At 48.2% G+C, this 21,162-nt stretch overlaps 2 protein-coding genes and 1 long non-coding RNA gene across 6 annotated transcripts in view; 2 read left to right on the top strand and 1 right to left on the bottom strand.

The window, feature by feature from the left end:
• Positions 1–21,162, top strand: part of LOC103462996 (serine/threonine-protein kinase BRSK2-like) — a 118,726-nt gene that overhangs the window by 73,762 nt on the left and 23,802 nt on the right. For 2 of the 3 annotated variants that reach the window (XM_081605578.1, XM_081605579.1), the window contains exons 4-12: positions 2,074–2,214; positions 4,080–4,196; positions 8,219–8,252; positions 8,582–8,650; positions 10,660–10,806; positions 10,891–10,922; positions 11,767–11,931; positions 12,012–12,109; positions 13,103–13,253. In XM_081605578.1, the coding sequence (XP_081461704.1) occupies positions 2,074–2,214; positions 4,080–4,196; positions 8,219–8,252; positions 8,582–8,650; positions 10,660–10,806; positions 10,891–10,922; positions 11,767–11,931; positions 12,012–12,109; positions 13,103–13,253 (954 nt within the window). Of the gene's footprint in view, positions 1–2,073; positions 2,215–4,079; positions 4,197–8,218; positions 8,253–8,581; positions 8,651–10,659; positions 10,807–10,890; positions 10,923–11,766; positions 11,932–12,011; positions 12,110–13,102; positions 13,254–16,507; positions 16,568–21,162 lie in introns of all 3 variants that reach the window. The other variant, XM_081605577.1, reaches the window with a different exon arrangement.
• On the bottom strand, positions 4,735–13,177 carry LOC108166188 (uncharacterized). Of its 2 annotated transcripts, XR_014087037.1 has the most exons (4): positions 13,060–13,177; positions 10,629–12,139; positions 6,037–6,242; positions 4,735–5,789 (listed from the first exon to the last, which is right to left on the bottom strand). It is a non-coding gene; the product is annotated as an uncharacterized LOC108166188 (long non-coding RNA). The 2 variants fall into 2 exon arrangements; XR_014087036.1 differs by having other exon boundaries at positions 4,735–6,242.
• On the top strand, positions 18,294–20,681 carry LOC145551189 (uncharacterized). The gene is made up of 2 exons (XM_081605570.1): positions 18,294–19,661; positions 19,827–20,681. Exons 1-2 carry the CDS (start codon positions 18,540–18,542, stop codon positions 20,529–20,531), a joined length of 1,827 nt encoding a protein of 608 aa, XP_081461696.1. The 5' UTR covers positions 18,294–18,539; the 3' UTR covers positions 20,532–20,681.

Below are 21,162 nucleotides of genomic sequence, written 5' to 3'. Positions count from 1 at the left end.
AAATCGAAAGGTTTGAATTTGTATTTGGGACGTAAGAGTCAAAACGAGCTGATTGGACGACGCAGCAGGAAGCCGGAGCGCCCAGAGAGAAGCGGCTCCTGACCAGGGAGAACATGCAGAGAGACTCCAGGCTGGGATTCAAACAGATTCTCACCCGAGTTCATTTAGCTGTTAAAAAATAAACGAATAAGTAAAATATAATTTTTTTTCCTATTAAAATTAGTAAAATAATTAAAAATTATGACTTTTTAAAAAATCATTTTAAGCAGAAGTTGTAAAAGTTGCTGCATGTTTGGATAATCAAATGAGGCTTTAAACTCAGGAACGCTGCAGCGGCGGTGGCAGCATCATGCTGTGGGCCTGGCATTTTCCACCCGCTTCTCATTTTTTTAGAACGATTGCTGCAAACAAACAGCTGAGATAATCGCTGAGAACATTTCATGCCTCTAAGTGATGAAAGAGTCTGCAGGTAAAGGTCAAAGGTCACTGCTTGCTGCTGAATGTTAAGTTATAAAGTAATTGTGCAGCTAATGTCCGTTTAACAGAGACAAGAGGATCAGGTTGTTCTGTCGTTTCCTCATTAGGCCTGAATTGTTTCTCCATCAGTCCAACCTGCAGCAGCTGCAGCTTTTTCTTCATTTACTGTCTGCATTAATCTGCTGCTTGTTGCTCCAGCGCAACGCTAAACGCGACGCTCAGCGCGACGCTAAAAGTGACGCTAAACGTGACGCTCAGCGCGACGCTTAACGTGACGCTAAACGCGACGCTCAGCGCGACGCTTAACGTGACGCTCAGCGCGACGCTTAACGTGACGCTCAGCGCGACGCTTAACGTGACGCTCAGCGCGACGCTAAGATTGACGCTCAACGTGACGCTCAGCGGCGACGCTGAACGCGACGCTCAGCGCAACGCTAAACGCGACGCTCAGCGGCGACGCTGAACGCGACGCTCAGCGCGACGCTAAAAGTGACGCTAAACGTGACGCTCAGCGCGACGCTAAGATTGACGCTCAACGTGACGCTCAGCGGCGACGCTGAACGCGACGCTCAGCGCAACGCTAAACGCGACGCTCAGCGGCGACGCTGAACGCGACGCTCAGCGCAACGCTAAACGCGACGCTCAGCGGCGACGCTGAACGCGACGCTCAGCGCGACGCTAAAAGTGACGCTAAACGTGACGCTCAGCGCGACGCTAAGATTGACGCTCAACGTGACGCTCAGCGCGACAGTCAGCGCGACGCTCAGCATGACGCTCAACGCGACGCTGAACGGACGCTCAGCGCGATGCTCAACGCGACGCTCAACGCGACGCTCAGCGCCGTCAGATGGAGCCGGAATTTGTTTCCTTAATGCTGCGCAGCCGGCGACGGACGGTCGTCATGGATGCAGACAGGAAGTCCCGCGCTCCCAAATCACAGCCGGCCGTGTTTGTAATTTAAACGGCTCTGACGGGGAGACGCTCCAGCGGATCCCTTAATCTGCTAATAAATCAGGCGGCGAGGAGATCAGGGATGTTCCTGAGATAAATCGGTCCTGGAGATGGATGAAACATTTTACAGCACAAACACGCAAAGCCGCAGATTTACTTCATACATCAACGTAGGTTAGAGCCGAACGCGCTGCAGTTTACGGCTGGATTATGTGATTTATGCCTCCGTCAGCCGGACGGAAGATGAAACAAAAGATTTGTGTGAAATCCGGGCTGACAGGAAACCGTCTGGATTATGAACCCAGATATTTGACGTCTTCTGCGAGGAAAATGCTGAAACTGGTTGAATTTCTTTAAAGTTCAGATCCAGAAACAAAAAACACAAACCAGATTCTTCAATTTATTCATGTAATAAAGTTGCTTCAGTTTGTTGCACAGAAAAAGTCCAACAGCCAAAAGGATCAAATAAAAACCTGAAGAGTAAATCAGTTAAATAATGTTTTATTTATAAATGTTTCTGCCTCAGTGATTCAACCATGTGAAGATCAGTCCATCTGATAGCTGCAACGGTCTAGTCAAAGTCCTTTGATAAAATGGGGGATAAAATCGTAAGCTTTACGATGTGATGACCTCTGACCCCTGCAGGTACCTGGTGCTGGAACACGTGTCTGGAGGGGAGCTGTTCGACTACCTGGTGAAGAAAGGCCGGCTGACGCCAAAGGAAGCCCGGAAGTTCTTCAGGCAGATCATCTCGGCGCTGGACTTCTGCCACAGCCACTCCATCTGGTCCGTAGCGGTTCTGACCCGGTCCGATCCAGAACCAGCACCGCGGTCCTGACCCGGTCCGATCCATGGTTCTGACCCGGTCCGATTCACGGTTCTGACCCGGTCCGATTCACGGTTCTGACCTGGTCCGATTCACGGTTCTGACCCGGTCCAATCCATGGTTCTGACCCGGTCCGATTCACGGTTCTGACCCGGTCCGATTCACGGTTCTGACCCGGTCCAATCCAGTCTGCTGGGTTCAGAACCAGCCTGCGGTTCTGACCCGGTCCAATTCATGGTTCTGACCTGTTCTGACCCGGTCCGATCTGCGGTCCTGACCCGGTCCGATCCAGAACCAGCACAATGATTCTGACCCGGTCCGATCCACGGTCCTGACCCTGTCCGATTTACGGTTCTGACCTGGTCCGATTCACGGTTCTGACCTGTTCTGACCCGGTCCGATCTGCGGTCCTGACCCTGTCCGATTTACGGTTCTGACCCGGTCCGATTCACGGTTCTGACCCGGTCCAATCCATGGTTCTGACCCGGTCCGATTCACGTTTCTGACCCGGTCCAATCCAGTCTGCTGGGTTCAGAACCAGCACCACGGTTCTGACCCGGTCCAATCCATGGTTCTGACCCGGTCCGATTCACGTTTCTGACCCGGTCCAATCCAGTCTTCTGGGTTCAGAACCAGTCTGCGGTTCTGACCCAGTACGATTCATGGTTCTGACCCGGTCCAATCCATGGTTCAGCACCGCGGTTCTGACCCGGTCCAATCCAGTCTGCTGGGTTCAGCTGCTGCAGATCAAAGACAGTCTGCGCTGGACGTCAGGTGCTGCTTTGAAGGGTTTATTTCGCTCTGTGTTTTTACACAGAGACGCTGAAAATCCTCAGGTTTTAACTGGCCGTTTAGGATCAAAGGCTCAAGTTTATTGTAAATGTTTAATGATTTCACTTTGGGCTAAAAGGCAAAAACAGACTGAACTGCAGCAGCTGTCGGCCTGTTTCCTTCGTCTGAAGCTGTAAATTCATAGACGACCAGAAATTCATGTCGACTCGAACGTTCAGTTTTTACTTCAGCAGATTTTCTTCACATTTAAACGGAAAACATCCACATTCAGTACGGACTCTGAAGTCTGCGCTGGCCAGGAAAGGCCTCCAGAGCTAACGGCTTGTTTAGCGCTTTATTGTTTTTGCTAACTTTGAAATTGTTTAGCACATTTAGCACATTTAGCTTTTAGCGTTTAGCTTTCACTAAAAGCTAAATGCTAAGGCGCTAAATTGTTTTGTAAACCTTCAGTTGAATAAAGTTTGACATTTTTATCAAAACTTTGGCGACGACTGAAATTGACTCTCTTTTGTCCCCCATCCCTCTGTCCTCCATCCCCTCTGTCCTCCTGTCCTCTGTCTCCCGTCCCCTCTGTCCCCCATCCCTCTGTCCCCTGCCCCCCTGTCCCTCATCCCCCTGTCCCCCATCCCCTCTGTCCCCTGCCCCCCTGTCCCTCATCCCCCTGTCCCCTGCCCCCCATCCCCCATACCTCTGTCCCCTGCCCCCCTGTCCCTCATCCCCTCTGTTCCCATGCCCCCCTGTCCTCCATCCCCTCTGTCCTCCTGTCCTCTGTCTCCCTGTCCCCTCTGTGCCCCCATCCCCTCTGTCCCCTGCCCCCCATCCCCCCGTCCCCCATCCCTCTGTCCCCCTGTCCCTCATCCCCTCTGTTCCCCTGCCCCCATCCTCTCTGTCCCCTGCCCCCCCGTCCTCCTGTCCCCATCCCCTCTGTCCCTGCCCCCATCCCCCGTCCCCCATCCCTCTGTCCCCTGCCCCCCTGTCCCTCATCCCCTCTGTCCCCTGTCCCCCATCCCCTCTGTCCCCCGTCCCCCTGCAGCCACAGAGATCTGAAGCCAGAGAACTTGTTGTTAGATGAGAAGAACAACATCAGAATAGCCGACTTCGGCATGGCGTCTCTGCAGGTCGGGGACAGTCTGCTGGAGACCAGCTGTGGGTGAGTCCCGACCTGCTGCCTCATTTCTGGTTTCTCAAACTTTTCCTCCTTCACTTCTTCTCTACGTATCAAATATTGTTGCTCCATCGCTGTTAAACTCAGTCATTTCTGCTTCTTATGTTAAATATTCGTTTTAAGATTTTGAAGTTTTCGTTTTCAACTGCAGAATTGGCTGCAGGACGTTGTGAAACAAGCCCACAGCATGACGCTGCCAGCACCATGCTTTACAGTTGTTGAGGTTTTCTTAGCTTTGAAAGCCTCACTAACTTTTCCCATCTTTCTTCTCGTCTTTGTGTCCAAACGACTCGACGTTTGTTAAACAGAACAGCAGCTGGACGAGCTGCAGCTTCTGATGCGAAGGTTTGTTTTCCCTGCTGCTCGGTTCTGATGGTCCGTCTGAAACCGAACCGCGTGCAGGAAGAGCTTAACGGGTTTCTGAAAACGCCTCACCAAAATAAACATCAGGAGTCTGTTAATGCAGATAAACATCTAACCAGATGTGTTTAATCAAAATCTCAAAGCATTTATTTAAATGATGGATTTAGTTTTTTTTATTTGATTTGTTTGATAAATTATCCACTGAGGAGGAAATGCAAAGAGAAATGCTGAGACCTATCAGACTAGCACTTCAGCTGGGATTTAAAAGCACTTCTTCTGTTAGCAATGCTTCTGTTAGCATTGAAGCAGATAAACTCCCAACCTCATCACCCGAATGCTTGTTTAAAACAAAGCTTTAGTGGATGGAAGCAGCCGAAAGTCTCAATTTTCTCAGCCTCGTCTTATCTGTTGGAAAATGATTCAGAGCCCAAAAAAAGTCTGAACTTAGCGTTAGCATAGCATGTTTGGCTTCAAAACGTCATGTTATGCTAACGCTACATGTGGAGGAAAGTCAGAAAACTCAAGTACAAATCTCTGCTGCAGCTGATCATTGTGTGTAAAACCATGTAAGAGCAACATTTAAAGGGGCTGCTGATTGATTGATTGATTGATTGATTGATTGATTGATTGATTGATTTACAGGGATCAGCAGCAGATCTCTAAATGAAAAACTGAAGTTCTTACCCGAGTAAATTCAGCCTGATTCCTCGGTTTTGGTGAATAAAGAGGGGAAAACAATCAGATTTGAGTAATTTGTCTCGGAAAACTGATCGATCCTTTCATCGATCCGTTTGTGGAACGTAATCTCTCATATTCTGAGTTTGGCCACTAGAGGGTCTCAGTGAGTCTTTGGTTAATTTTCAGCTGTTAAAACTGGTTTCTGCAGATCAGCAGCAGCCATGTTTGTTGTCCTCCTGCAGCGACTGAAACTTTCTCCGATCCGGTTCTGATCTCCTCCTCCTCCGCGCTCCGACGGGTTCGGGTCAGATCGGCTCCACCAAGCGCCGTTAATGAAACCCAAACGAGCCGAGTCCGACAGGAAGCTGTGATCTGACGGCGCTCGGCGTGTTGCGGTCGACCTGCTTCACCTCCATTTACATAATTAGGAATGTCATCAGCGGAGATGAAGTGTGTGTGTGTTCACACACTGCTGGGGGAACCGGGCTCTCCGCTTCGCTGGTTCTGAGGACCAGACGGAGGTTCTGCAGAACCGACCTGTCGGAAAATACAACATTTTAATGCCGTTTGTCGCATTTAAGTAGAAATATTTATCAGCAGATGAATTGTTTTTGCAGCTGTTTGAGATCTGCTACAGGATCAGTTACACACTGAAAAAACACAAAATCTCACCAAGATTAATTCACTTATTCACGTTTTATAAGTAAAATAATCTGTCTGGGCAACGAGAGCCTTTTAATCAATACTGAGGAATTATTTATCCTACGTCTTGATGAAAAGTTACCTGTAAGTTGGTTCAGTCTGACTTTAAGTGAACTAAGACATTTGCAGCAGAAACTTGACCAGAATTACTTGCCAATATTTCGTGTTTTTGCAGTGCAGCTCGATTAGTCGTCTTGTTTTATTTCCTCTTTCCAGGCAGTTTTTCAGAATGTGGAGTGATGAATGTTTCTCACTGAAACCGCAGCCGACGATGCATTTCCTGTTCTTCTGCATAAATATGTAAAAATAAACATAAAACACAAATAAAATGAAAACTGAGCAGCTGCAGGGAGACTGGATGAAAAAAAGTTTTCTGCAGGAGAAAAACTTAAATCTAAAACTTCAAACTGACAGAAACTGTAAGATATTAAACATGAAAATCCTCTTTTCCTTCATGTTTGTTCACATTTTAATAAAGTGAATTACAGTAACTGAAGCACCTTCACTGAAAGGATCACACAAGATTCAACCAATCAGAATCTGATTCACAACTCTTTAAATGCACCTAAATTATTGATTTCTGTTAAAACTCCGTCTTTTCCTGTTTATTCCTGCAGAGTCACTTTTTATTGAATAAAATGTAGAATTTATTTATTTTTTATGTAAACTGACGATAGATGTTCATAAGGATCTGGATTCAAAGCTGCTGGTTTAAATCTGCTGCTTCAGATCAAAACCAGGATCCACCAGAAAAGAAAAACGCTTTTATTTCTGTTTCTCTGTCTCGGTTCTTCCTCCTCTCTCTGTTTTGTGTTTCTCTGTCTCGGTTCTTCCTCCTCTCTCTGTTTTATGTTTCTCTGTCTCGGTTCTTCCTCCTCTCTCTGTTTCGTTTCTCTGTCTCGGTTCTTCCTCCTCTCTCTGTTTTGTGTTTCTCTGTCTCGGTTCTTCCTCCTCTCTCTGTTTTATGTTTCTCTGTCTCGGTTCTTCCTCCTCTCTCTGTTTTATGTTTCTCTGTCTCGGTTCTTCCTCCTCTCTCTGTTTTATGTTTCTCTGTCTCGGTTCTTCCTCCTCTCTCTGTTTCGTTTCTCTGTCTCGGTTCTTCCTCCTCTCTCTGTTTTGTGTTTCTCTGTCTCGGTTCTTCCTCCTCTCTCTGTTTTGTGTTTCTCTGTCTCGGTTCTTCCTCCTCTCTCTGTTTTGTGTTTCTCTGTCTCGGTTCTTCCTCCTCTCTCTGTTTTGTGTTTCTCTGTCTCGGTTCTTCCTCCTCTCTCTGTTTTCTGTTTCTCTGTCTCGGTTCTTCCTCCTCTCTCTGTTTCGTTTCTCTGTCTCGGTTCTTCCTCCTCTCTCTGTTTCGTTTCTCTGTCTCGGTTCTTCCTCCTCTCTCTGTTTCGTTTCTCTGTCTCGGTTCTTCCTCCTCTCTCTGTTTTGTGTTTCTCTGTCTCGGTTCTTCCTCCTCTCTCTGTTTTGTGTTTCTCTGTCTCGGTTCTTCCTCCTCTCTCTGTTTTGTGTTTCTCTGTCTCGGTTCTTCCTCCTCTCTCTGTTTTGTGTTTCTCTGTCTCGGTTCTTCCTCCTCTCTCTGTTTTGTGTTTCTCTGTCTCGGTTCTTCCTCCTCTCTCTGTTTTGTGTTTCTCTGTCTCTGTTCTTCCTCCTCTCTCTGTTTTGTGTTTCTCTGTCTCGGTTCTTCCTCCTCTCTCTGTTTTCTGTTTCTCTGTCTCAGTTCTTCCTCCTCTCTCTGTTTTCTGTTTCTCTGTCTCGGTTCTTCCTCCTCTCTCTGTTTTCTGTTTCTCTGTCTCGGTTCTTCCTCCTCTCTCTGTTTCGTTTCTCTGTCTCGGTTCTTCCTCCTCTCTCTGTTTTTGTGTTTCTCTGTCTCGGTTCTTCCTCCTCTCTCTGGTTTTCCGTTTCTCTGTCTCGGTTCTTCCTCCTCTCTCTGTTTCGTTTCTCTGTCTCGGTTCTTCCTCCTCTCTCTGTTTCGTTTCTCTGTCTCGGTTCTTCCTCCTCTCTCTGTTTTTGTGTTTCTCTGTCTCGGTTCTTCCTCCTCTCTCTGGTTTTCCGTTTCTCTGTCTCGGTTCTTCCTCCTCTCTCTGGTTTTCCGTTTCTCTGTCTCGGTTCTTCCTCCTCTCTCTGTTTCGTTTCTCTGTCTCGGTTCTTCCTCCTCTCTCTGTTTTGTGTTTCTCTGTCTCGGTTCTTCCTCCTCTCTCTGCTTTGTGTGACCGGGTTTCGTGTGGAGAGTCTCCTCCAGACTAACGTCCGGTTTGCTCTGCTTTCAGATCTCCGCACTACGCCTGCCCGGAGGTCATCAGGGTGAGTGCTTTCTCTGCTTTCTGTTCAGTAAGAGCTGCTCTTCCATCTCTGCTCTCTGCGCTCTTCCTCCTCCTCCTCTTCATCACGTCGCCTCCAAACTCAAATGCACTTTCTTTGTATTTCATCTTCTGAGAACTAAAACCTGTTAGAGTTTCAGTCCGTATTTCTGCTTAATGCATCTGAACCTCCATAACCTCTGCTGAACTTTGGCTTGACGTCAGTTTTCCGTCTTTTTGCTGTAAAATCTTTTTAATTTCTGAAATAATAACTGATGAACTTCTTGAATTGAGTTCTCGAATCTTTCATTGCTGCATTTTGTCTTCATTCAGGGAGAGAAATACGACGGGAGGAAAGCAGACGCATGGAGCTGCGGAGTCATCCTGTTTGCACTTTTAGTGGTGAGTAACCCTGCAGCAGCACCTGCAGCAGCAGCAGCTGAAGCAGCAGCAGCTGCAGCAGCACCTGCAGCAGCAGCAGCTGCAGCAGCTGAAGCACCTGCAGCAGCTGAAGCACCTGCAGCAGCTGCAGCAGCTGAAGCAGCAGCAGCTGAAGCAGCTGAAGCACCTGCAGCAGCTGCAGCAGCTGAAGCACCTGCAGCAGCTGAAGCACCTGCAGCAGCTGAAGCAGCAGCAGCTGAAGCAGCTGCAGCAGCTGAAGCAGCAGCAGCTGCAGCAGCTGAAGCACCTGCAGCAGCTGAAGCAGCAGCAGCTGAAGCACCTGCAGCAGCTGAAGCACCTGCAGCAGCTGAAGCAGCAGCAGCTGAAGCACCTGCAGCAGCTGCAGCAGCTGAAGCAGCAGCAGCTGAAGCAGCAGCAGCTGCAGCAGCTGAAGCACCTGCAGCACCTGCAGCAGCTGAAGCAGCAGCAGCTGAAGCAGCAGCAGCTGCAGCAGCTGAAGCACCTGCAGCACCTGCAGCAGCTGAAGCAGCAGCACCTGCAGCAGCTGCAGCAACTGCAGCAGCTCCTCTACGTGAGAAAAACTGAATCAAAATCATAAACATTTTATTTCCTGTCAAAATTTATAACATTTTTGATTTCTTATAAATTATTCCAACAAGGTGAACAAATATTTCTGGATGACGAGAAGCAAAATAAAAATAAAAACATAATGCAGTAAAAATAAACGACTCAGAAATGAGAAACACTGAACCAGGAAAACTTTCTGTGAAAAGTAACATTAACGTCATCAGATCCTTTCAAAGCTTCATCTGGGAGGAAACGACTGAACAGAGAAACGTTTTTATCAAAAAGAGTCAAAACCAGAATCTGCTTTATGTTCATATTAATATAATTAGGATTTTTAAAATAACCAGGATTTTACCAAAGTAACTACGGTTACTTCTTCTTCCTGCAGCATCTTCATCAGATTTCTCTCTGTTTTCCCTCTGAGCTGCTTTTATTCCTGAGGTTAAAACCGATGAAAACAGAAGATTTAAGGATTTAAATTACGGTTTTTTATTTTTTTCGGTTTAACGGATCAAATCGACGCTGCTGCAGAAAAAAACAGAAAACTGTGAGCTTCACTTTCCATCCAGATGGTGAGGAAGAGGAGGAAGAGGAGCTTCCCAAACATCTTCCAACCTCTGGCGAAACGCGACAGTGATGAGTGAGTCGCCACGGCGACGAGTTGATTGCTGTTTGTTCGCCGTGTGAAGCGAAGCGTGGCGGCGTCTTGATTAAGGCGGGAAGATTAATGTCCCGGCCCGCGTTGTTGTGACAACTCGTTGCCGTGTCGACGGCCATCTGGTGATGAAGCCGCCCTCCTCGCCTTGGACGTCTTCATCAACGCCGACGGGCCCACTTCCTGTCTGATGGACCCACTGGTTCTGGCAACCAGAAACAGGTCCGCTGACGGAGACAGAAAATGTTTCAAAGTGATGCGAGTTCTTCAGCCGGTTCGGTTCTGAGAGATGAGACCACAGCACGGCGGTGGCAGCATCATGCTGATGGGAGATAAAGCCAGAATAGTCCTGGAGGAAACCGCTCTACTGGGATGGTTCAGATCGGGGGTCCAACATGTGGGTCAGGGGCCATTTGTGGCCCTCAGAGGGATTTTGTGCGGCCCAATTAAAAAAAAAAAACTGCTCAAACCTGGTTTTCCAGCTCATGTTGGAGTTTTAAAATATTTCTAGATGAAATGAGAGTATAGAGAAAATGTCACTGCCTTTAAACAAACATACAATTTAAAATCTTTTAAAGTGGACACTGTGCCGTACGTCATCAGACATGTTCAGATCAGACCTGATGGTTTTACTCCAGCACATTTTGGTGCATCTGTTCAGTGAACCTGGTCAAATGGAGCTGATAACTTTTCCTGATCCTACAGTCTGCAGCTTTGTGTTCATGCTGGTGAAAATTCAGATATTTGATTTCTCACCATCATCATCATCATGGTGTCTTCCTCTCAGGGCGCGCTGCCGTTCGACGACGACAACCTGAGGAACCTCCTGGAGAAGGTGAAGCTGGGAGTTTTCCACATGCCGCACTTCATCCCTCCGGACTGCCAGAACCTCCTGCGGGGGATGATCGAGGTGGACGCCGCCAAGCGCCTGACGGTGAGCTGCCGCCCGAAGAGCCGGCGTCAGAAAACAGGCAGATATTCTGAAATCTTCTCCTCTGTTTCCTGGTTCCTCCTGCAGCTAGAGCAGATCCAGAAGCACACGTGGTACCTGTAAGTACAAACCTGCTGGCTTCACCTGTGAGTGTTTCTCATTATGAGAGCTGAAGAGGGAAAACGTAGCAGATGATGATGATGTCATCAAAGCTAGTTTTTTTTTTTTTGAAAAAGTGCGTCCATTAGTCAGGAAGGAGAGCAGCTCCTGCTGCTCCTCTGATCTCTAATGGATTCACTGTTTCTGGCTCAGAAAAGCAGAAAATGTTGCTGATGAGAGGAAAACATGAACCGTCTGCACAGTTTCTGATGCTGCTGCTGCTGAGACGTGACTCCAAAATGGCTGCCACCAAACATCTGCTGTAAAAAACATTCAACACTTTGGATGTTTCAACATTTTCACTGCGTTTAAAATTCAGTCCTGATCAACAGTTTATCAGGTGAAAGGAAATAAAAACTGTTTACTCAGCAGATCCGTTTCTTTCTGTTTGTTTTTCCTCCAATAATTTTATTCCAAGCAAGAAACAAAAAAACACAAACAGTAGAAAAAATGAACATAAATACAACATCTGAGGATATTATGGAACATGTAAATTATTATGTTAAATTTAAATTAGTGATATACCTTGAATTAAAGTTAGCGCTTTAGCATTAGCTTCCAGTAAATACTGTGTTGATGTAGCATTTAGCATTTGCAGAGCTACTGTTTATTAGTGCTTTGGTGTTAGCGTTACTAGCTAGCGTGGCCCAGCAGTGGTAACATATAGAAATGATAATCTGGGATCCTGCTGACCTTTGTCCTGGTTGACTGAAGAGTTTAAAGCTTCATATTCACATTTAGCTCCACCGTTCGGTTCCCACAATCCTCTGCTGCTCCTCAGCAGCTCCTCCGTTTGTGTTGCAGAGCTGGGAAAAACGAGCCGGAGCCGGAGCAGCCGGTTCCCAGGAAGGTGTCCATCAGGATGCTGGGCGCGCCGGAGGAGATCGACCCGGACGTCCTGGAGAGCATGCACTCCCTGGGCTGCTTCAGGGACAAGGACAAGCTGGCCAAAGACCTGCTGTCTGAGGAGTGAGTGAGAGGACGAACCGTCAGGCCGCGACGCAGCGGCTCTGCTCCGCCAGCCGCTCAGATCCGTCTTCTCTCCTCAGAGACAACCAGGAGAAGATGATCTACTTCCTGCTGCTGGACCGGAAGGAGAGATACCCGAGCCACGAGGACCAGAACCTGCCGCCGCGCAGCGAGATCGGTACGTCCCTGCTGCTCCCTGAGCCGACATCTGGGTTCAGGCAACCAGAGTAAAAGGAAATGTTTCAGTTTTTGGTTAAAATTGTGGAGAATATTAAAATCTGGAAGAAACAGGAAACAAATTAAATGTTTTTTCCACCATAATTTACTTCATACTTGATGCAGATTCACTTTAAGGGAACCTATTATGCAAAAGTCACGTTTTGCAAGTTTTTGTTCTTCCATTTGTGTTTCTACTGCTTCTAAAAACAAACCAAGCACTTAAAAAAATACTCAGCTGCTTCCTGGCAATAAATTCATGTTTTCTGGTGTCTGGAAAATGAGCCGTTTCAAAAACCTCCTGCATGTAACATCACATCCTGTGGGCACTGCGTCCTTACCTAGCAACTAGCAACCAAACGGAGCCCAGCCCGTTACCTAGCAACCCAGCGGAGCCCAGCCCGTTACCTAGCAACCCAGCGGAGCCCAGCCCGCTACCTAGCAACCCAGCGGAGCCCAGCCCGTTACCTAGCAACCCAGCAGAGCCCAGCCCGCTACCTAGCAACCCAGCGGAGCCCAGCCCGCTACCTAGCAACCCAAGAGGAACTCCAGCATGTTTGGTCAGCTGGTACAATGGCTGCTAGAAAAGACAAGAGTTTTGTTGTTGACTCATCTATTCTGGTTGGTTGTGCTTTAGTAGATAAATATCTGGATGAAAAGTTTCTTAATAGGATTATTTTTGCTGCTTTTCAAAGATGTACTGTTGTATAATTGAGAATTATAAACGTTGAGTTGGGGGGCGTGGCCTGCAGGAGCTAATTTGGATTTAAAGTGACAGACCCGTAAAACAGTTCAGGACGGGCAGAACTGATCAGACTCAAATCTCCCTAATAATAATTTCATGTCTGTATGTAATGAACATGCTTGTATCTCCTATAGACCTTTCCTAACCCGTAATGGGTGACCTTTAACCTTTGGGTCCTGAACTGTTGATCTTCTCGCCCCGTCTCAGCAGATCCTCCCAGGAAGCGCGTGGACTCGCCCATGCTGAGCCGCCACGGCAAGCGGCGACCAGAGAGGAAGTCCATGGAGGTTCTGACCGTCACAGAGGGGGGGTCGCCCGTCCCGGTGCGGCGAGCCATCGACATGGCAACCCACGGTCAGAGGTGAGCGGCGGCGGCGGCACGGTGTGCATGGTCCGACACGTCTCTGGGTCCGGTCAGATGCTTAAGGGATCTTTTTGGATCCACTGGGATCATTTCGAGGTATTTAAACAGTTCATGCTGACCAGGAAGCGACTCTCTGCTTCACTGAACTGGAGTTAAATCAATGATCCGTTGTGTCGTCCGTGACGTACGGTCCGGTCTCAGTGGGTTTGGTTCTGGTCCAGCGTGCCGGACCTGGATCTGGACCTGGATCCGGGTGGTGGGCCGGTGTGAGGAGGCGTGCATGGAGCATGCTGTCTGTCCTGCAGGACAGGAAGCGTCTGCAGCTCTGAGCCTGTTGGTTTGTTTGTTTCTGGGCTGAAATACTCAAAGTCTGGATGAATCAGGAGAAACTGAGAAGTTTCCTTCATTTTACCAACACCTGAAATTATAACGATGAAGTTTATTTCTATCTGATGCAAGTAACAATTATCTTAATTATCAATTATTCTGGTGATTAATCAGATTTAAAAGACTTTTTATAAATTATAAGTACATTAAAAGATCCTAATAAGTAAATAATTCAGTTTGGAGAAGAAAGTCAACATTTATCAGTAACAGCATTAATTTAGTTTGATCATTAATAGCAAAGGATGGATCTGCAGCTGAACATTAGCATGTTAGAAATGTCAGCAGATCATCTGGACTCTGATCGGGTCAGGGTTTCCTGCTTTAGTAGATAAATAACTGGATAAAAAAGTTTTGTTTTTTACAGATTTTTTACCTGGTGAAGCTAAAAATGCAACCAGAGGATTTCTGGGTAGAACAGATTTGATCTTAAATGTAAAATGTTTAATTATTTTTAGTTTTGTCTTAAACTCTAAATGTTTGAGCAAATGACCTTTTTCTGAGTCTGACGATTAATCGATTTCTAAATTAGTTATTTTAGCAAACGATCATTAATATGATTAACTGTTTCATGTTGGGAGTTTTTCTGTGATTTTATTCTCCAGATGTTTTTCTGTTTGCATGAACTGCAGCTTCAGATTAAATGAACAAAAATCCTTTTGATTCATCCTGGATGGATCCACTTCCTGTTTCCATCCACTGGACAACGACCTCCATTAGTTTGGTCCCTCTTTGGTTTATTGGACCTTTTATGAGTCCAAGCAGGAAAATCCAGATTTCCACCAGCCGAGGTTCTAAGATCCTCGTTTTGTTCCAGCAGAACCGCTGAGGCTCAGGTCCGAACTGGAAACCGCTGGAACCGACCGGTTCTGTCCAAACTGAACCCAGTTTACCGTCAACCTGGACTGAGGATGAGAATCCAGTTTTATTGATAAAGCAAAGAGACAAAGTGATGCACAACACAACAACAAGATAAAGGCACAAATTGAACATAAAGAGGCTGAAGCTCAGCCAGAGACTGAAGCTGAAGCTCAGCCAGAGACTGAAGCTCAGCCAGAGACTGAAGCTCAGCCAGAGACTGAAGCTCAGCCAGAGACTGAAGCTCAGCCAGAGACTGAAGCTCAGCCAGAGACTGAAGCTGAAGCTCAGCCAGAGACTGAAGCTCAGCCAGAGACTGAAGCTGAAGCTCAGCCAGAGACTGAAGCTCAGCCAGAGACTGAAGCTCAGCCAGAGACTGAAGCTGAAGCTCAGCCAGAGACTGAAGCTCAGCCAGAGACTGAAGCTGAAGCTCAGCCAGAGACTGAAGCTCAGCCAGAGACTGAAGCTCAGCCAGAGACTGAAGCTCAGCCAGAGACTGAAGCTCAGCCAGAGACTGAAGCTGAAGCTCAGCCAGAGGCTGAAGCTGAAGCTCAGCCAGAGGCTGAAGCTGAAGCTCAGCCAGAGGCTGAAGCTGAAGCTCAGCCAGAGGCTGAAGCTGAAGCTCAGCCAGAGGCTGAAGCTGAAGCTCAGCCAGAGACTGAAGCTGAAGCTCAGCCAGAGACTGAAGCTGAAGCTCAGCCAGAGACTGAAGCTGAAGCTCAGCCAGAGACTGAAGCTGAAGCTCAGCCAGAGACTGAAGCTCAGCCAGAGACTGAAGCTGAAGCTCAGCCAGAGACTGAAGCTCAGCCAGAGGCTGAAGCTGAAGCTCAGCCAGAGACTGAAGCTGAAGCTCAGCCAGAGACTGAAGCTGAAGCTCAGCCAGAGACTGAAGCTCAGCCAGAGGCTGAAGCTGAAGCTCAGCCAGAGACTGAAGCTCAGCCAGAGGCTGAAGCTGAAGCTCAGCCAGAGACTGAAGCTGAAGCTCAGCCAGAGACTGAAGCTGAAGCTCAGCCAGAGACTGAAGCTGAAGCTCAGCCAGAGCTGAAGCTGAAGCTCAGCCAGAGACTGAAGCTGAAGCTCAGCCAGAGACTGAAGCTGAAGCTCAGCCAGAGACTGAAGCTGAAGCTCAGCCAGAGACTGAAGCTGAAGCTCAGCCAGAGACTGAAGCTCAGCCAGAGACTGAAGCTGAAGCTCAGCCAGAGACTGAAGCTCAGCCAGAGACTGAAGCTGAAGCTCAGCCAGAGACTGAAGCTGAAGCTCAGCCAGAGACTGAAGCTCAGCCAGAGACTGAAGCTGAAGCTCAGCCAGAGACGTTCGTTCTGCTGACAGGAAGAAAGAGCCAAACAGTGGGAGGATTCAGCAGACGTCCTAACAATGGAGCTGAGAGGGAAGCAGGGAATGACTCCATCTGAACCACTCCAGAACCAATCCAGAACCACTCCAGAACCAATCCAGAACCACTCCAGAACCAATCCAGAACCACTCCAGAACCAGTCCAGAACTGCTCCAGAACCAGTCCATCCGTCCACTGAGATTAAAACTCCACCATTTTGTCCTCTGGATCACATGAAGCTCAACTTCACCTAAAATCAACAGCTGGATGGTTGAACCTTGGACCCGGTTGGGTTTTCCAACAGAACTTTGGTTCCAGACTGGTTCTGACAGACGGCGTGTTCTGGAGTTGAGGTTCTGGAAGACTGGACCTCTAACTGGTCGGGATCTGATGGACCTGATTTTATTTAAATATTTGAGGCCAACAGAAAAAGAAAAGTTCAAATAAACCAATAAATGACATCATGAGTGGATGGAAACCAGCTAGTGGAGTTTGACCTCTGACCTCTGAATGCCTTTCCTCCTTTATTCCTCGACCTTTGCATGAACCGTTTCTCTTTTCGTTGATGAGGTTTTTTGGTTTCTCTGCCTGCTGACCGTCAGCCTCCTTTATGTGATCACCTCTCCTGTCTTTGTTTCCTTCCTGCCTCTTTGTTTTTTCTGTTCTTTCTTTGTAGCAAATCTGTTTTCAGTAAAAGCTTGGATATCACAAACGCTAACTGCAGCAAGGAGGAAAGGTACGGCTCTGCTCCGATCCTCGTCTCGTTTAGTTTTGTCCCTTATTTTCCCTCCCAGACGTTGAAACTGGTTTTGTTTCCTGTAGTTTTTGTTCTTTTTGGGCAGAAAATGTTCAAATCTGAACCAAATGAAACGTCTAAAAAAAGGAACCAAACTCCAAAAGGTTAATAATCTGTTGGAAGTGTTTGACAATAATTATTCAAAAATACAAAATGCAGAGATGTGACTTTCTTTTTTTTTTACCTTGAGTCCCAACAGATTTACGTAATTAGAAATCTAAGATGCTTCAGTTTCCAGTGAAGTGTCCTAATAAAGTATATAATCATAACTGCCGACTCAGTAAAACCTTTAACCACTGAAATGCTAAAAATGTCCAACTCACCGTTTGAAGCCTCATATCATCGACAGAGCAGAACCACATCCAACAAAAATGGTGTTTTTACATCCAGCAGGGTCAAATTAAAATACTCTAATTAAACATTTAGTCTATAATGAGTCTTTGGTCAATAATTCAACATAATCTGCTGCTGAAAACCTTTAAAATTTCCTTCAGTTTCTCAACGTTTTGGGTAAAAACTGGAGGAAATGTCAGGAATAAATCCAAAACACTGGAGTTAACTGTGAATGAATTTTAAATCAACATCTTAACTCTCCGCTTCCTTGTGTGACATCATGGGGGAAAAATCTAAAGTAACTCAGCCAAGGCATCAGGAGTAGAACCACAGAACCTCCGCAGGTCCGGTCCAGATCAACCAGCAGAGCAAACGGCAGCGAAACCTGCAGCCAGGCGGTTCAGGAAGGTTCTGCTCAGAGATGAACGGGTTTCAGTGAGAAATGTGAAAATAAACCCCAGGAGAAAACAGAAAATCTGACAGAAATGAGAACAAGATGAGCTGGAGAGTCAGTGAGTCAGGAAGAAACCATCAGAGTAAAGAAGAAGAAACCATAGAAGAAGAAACCATCAGAGTAAAGAAGAAGAAACCATAGAAGAAGAAACCATCAGAGTAAAGAAGAAACCATAGAAGAAGAAACCATCAGAGTAAAGAAGAAACCATAGAAGAAGAAACCATCAGAGTAAAGAAGAAACCATCAGAGTGAAGAAGAAACCATAGAAGAAGAAACCATCAGAGTAAAGAAGAAGAAACCATAGAAGAAGAAACCATCAGAGTAAAGAAGAAACCATCAGAGTAAAGAAGAAACCATAGAAGAAGAAACCATCAGAGTAAAGAAGAAACCATAGAAGAAACCATCAGAGTAAAGAAGAAACCATAGAAGAAACCATCAGAGTAAAGAAGAAACCATCAGAGTAAAGAAGAAGAAACCATAGAAGAAGAAACCTTCAGAGTAAAGCATTATGGAAAACAGATCAACAGGCTCTGACCTGTGTCTGATATGAATCTGTTTCCTTCAGATCTGAGTGTTTGGACCCAAACTTTGTATTTTAAACAGCTTCAGTTTGCTGCAGTGTCCAAACTCTGCCAGCATGACGCCGAGGATGATGCAGACCAATCAAACCGTGAAGTGAAATCCTGGATTCGTTTGTTTCCTGTGAGAGGAGCAGGAATGACGGCGTTGGATGGACGCCATGTTTGCTGCGGCAGGAAAACCCCGTTAGCGAGTCGTTTGTGGGCCTGGATGCAGATTAGCATAAATTAATTGGCAGGAATGCAGATGGAGGACAAACGGCTCTCAGCAGCCCGTTATCTCACTCATCGGCTAATCGGGGCGACGCGTGGAAACGACGCCTGTTGCAGCAGCAGGAACTAATTTAGCCGCCGCGATCCGGAGAGCTGCCGGCGTTCAGACTGGACGGCCGTCACCAGTAATGAGTTTATGTTAATGGAGCTCCTCGTGAAGTGGTGGAGGCGTGGTGGAGGCGTGGTGGAGGCGTGGCCAGAGTCCGGCTGGATCAGGCGGTGATCCGATCAGCTGATCAGGATCAACAGCAGCACCTTCACTTTAAAACGTCTGATGGAGCACATGGTGGTGGAGCTGAAGGAGGAGCTGCAGGAGGAGCTGAAGGTGGAGCTGAAGGAGGAGCTGAAGGTGGAGCTTCAGGTGGAGCTTCAGGTGGAGCTGCAGGAGGAGCTGCAGGAGGAGCTGCAGGAGCTTCAGGAGGAGCTGCAGGTGGAGCTGAAGGTGGAGCTGAAGGTGGAGCTGCAGGTGGAGCTGAAGGTGGAGCTGAAGGAGGAGCTGCAGGAGCTGCAGGAGGAGCTACAGGTGGAGCTGCAGGTGGAGCTGAAGGTGGAGCTGCAGGTGGAGCTGAAGGAGGAGCTGCAGGAGGAGCTGCAGGAGCTTCAGGAGGAGCTGCAGGTGGAGCTGAAGGTGGAGCTGAAGGTGGAGCTGCAGGTGGAGCTGAAGGTGGAGCTGAAGGAGGAGCTGCAGGTGGAGCTGAAGGAGGAGCTGCAGGTGGAGCTGCAGGTGGAGCTGAAGGAGGAGCTGCAGGTGGAGCTGCAGGAGCTGCAGGAGGAGCTGCAGGTGGAGCTGAAGGTGGAGCTGAAGGTGGAGCTGCAGGTGGAGCTGCAGGTGGAGCTGAAGGAGGAGCTGCAGGTGGAGCTGCAGGTGGAGCTTCAGGAGGAGCTACAGGTGGAGCTGCAGGTGGAGCTGAAGGTGGAGCTACAGGTGGAGCTGAAGGAGGAGCTGCAGGTGGAGCTGCAGGTGGAGCTGAAGGTGGAGCTGCAGGTGGAGCTGAAGGTGGAGCTGAAGGTGGAGCTGCAGGTGGAGCTGCAGGAGGAGCTGAAGGTGGAGCTGAAGGTGGAGCTGCAGGTGGAGCTGAAGGTGGAGCTGCAGGTGGAGCTGCAGGAGGAGCTTCAGGTGGAGCTGCAGGAGCTTCAGGAGGAGCTGCAGGTGGAGCTGCAGGTGGAGCTGAAGGTGGAGCTACAGGTGGAGCTGAAGGAGGAGCTGCAGGTGGAGCTGCAGGTGGAGCTGAAGGAGGAGCTGCAGGTGGAGCTGCAGGAGCTGCAGGAGGAGCTGCAGGTGGAGCTGAAGGTGGAGCTGAAGGTGGAGCTGCAGGTGGAGCTGAAGGTGGAGCTGAAGGAGGAGCTGCAGGAGCTTCAGGAGGAGCTACAGGTGGAGCTGCAGGTGGAGCTGAAGGTGGAGCTGCAGGAGCTTCAGGAGGAGCTACAGGTGGAGCTGCAGGTGGAGCTGAAGGAGGAGCTGCAGGTGGAGCTGCAGGTGGAGCTGAAGGTGGAGCTGAAGGTGGAGCTGCAGGTGGAGCTGCAGGAGGAGCTGAAGGTGGAGCTGAAGGTGGAGCTGAAGGTGGAGCTACAGGTGGAGCTGAAGGTGGAGCTGCAGGTGGAGCTGAAGGTGGAGCTGCAGGTGGAGCTGAAGGTGGAGCTGAAGGTGGAGCTGAAGGTGGAGCTGCAGGTGGAGCTGCAGGAGGAGCTGAAGGTGGAGCTGAAGGTGGAGCTGCAGGTGGAGCTGAAGGTGGAGCTGCAGGTGGAGCTGCAGGAGGAGCTTCAGGTGGAGCTTCAGGTGGAGCTGCAGGATGAGCTGCAGGAGGAGCTGCAGGAGCTTCAGGAGGAGCTACAGGTGGAGCTGAAGGTGGAGCTGAAGGTGGAGCTACAGGTGGAGCTGAAGGAGGAGCTGCAGGTGGAGCTGCAGGTGGAGCTGAAGGAGGAGCTGCAGGTGGAGCTGCAGGAGCTGCAGGAGGAGCTGCAGGTGGAGCTGAAGGTGGAGCTGCAGGTGGAGCTGAAGGTGGAGCTGAAGGAGGAGCTGCAGGAGCTTCAGGAGGAGCTACAGGTGGAGCTGCAGGTGGAGCTGAAGGTGGAGCTGCAGGTGGAGCTGCAGGTGGAGCTGCAGGTGGAGCTGCAGGTGGAGCTGAAGGAGGAGCTGCAGGTGGAGCTGCAGGTGGAGCTGAAGGTGGAGCTGCAGGTGGAGCTGCAGGTGGAGCTGAAGGTGGAGCTGCAGGAGGAGCTGCAGGTGGAGCTGAAGGTGAAAAAATCTGGATTTCATCTATCATGAAGTCTGTATTTGCAGATTCCCAGACTTCATTCCCAGCGTATGAATGTCGGATTCACCCATTAACCCATTCATCCTCCTTGGTGTTTGGTCTCTATGAGCAGTGAAAGCTGCAACGCTCCACCTGTGAAAGTGAATCTGTTGTTTCAGACGATAAACCGGCTGAACAGAACAACATAAAGTCTGAATTCTTCAGAATCACCTGCCATGAATTCAGAATCTGTTGCTTTAAATACTTTAATATAAAGTTTTAAATTGATCAGCTGGAGTCTGAAAAACACGAAGGAATCCTGAAGCTCCACATGAAACTGGATCGAAACGGGAAACTTCTGGATAACAGGAGGAGAGATGCAGGTTGCTATAGTAATTCCCGCCTTTATTTGGAGGTGTGTGGCCCGCAGCATCACTCTTTTCGCCAAACAGAAGAAGAATCTGACTTTGACGTGTTTGGTAGACCTGATTCTGTCTGCAGTGATTTATGATAAAAACAACTTTATGTTCCAGTTTTCAATCAAATTTGAGCTGAAATCTGAGTGAATGTTGATGCTTTCATAGAAAACCATAAATCCTATTACTGAGTACTGAAACTAGATGAAATATCAGTTTTACTGTAAACATTTAGCATCAAACTGTC

Source organism: Poecilia reticulata, chromosome 3 (assembly GCF_904066995.2).
Source record: "Poecilia reticulata chromosome 3, P_reticulata-male-v2, whole genome shotgun sequence".
NCBI lineage: Eukaryota > Metazoa > Chordata > Actinopteri > Cyprinodontiformes > Poeciliidae > Poecilia > Poecilia reticulata.
Note: the sequence above shows the minus strand (reverse complement) of the source record. Positions and strands in the feature narration are given on the sequence as shown.

Bases quoted from the DNA above. Each gene is read 5' to 3' on its own strand.
- LOC145551189 (XM_081605570.1), top strand. From the start codon at position 18,540: ATGGAGCACATGGTGGTGGAGCTGAAGGAGGAGCTGCAGGAGGAGCTG. The intron at 19,662-19,826 runs GTGGAGCTGCAG...GTGGAGCTGAAG, and splicing joins AGCTGCAGGTGGAGCTGAAG to GTGGAGCTACAGGTGGAGCT.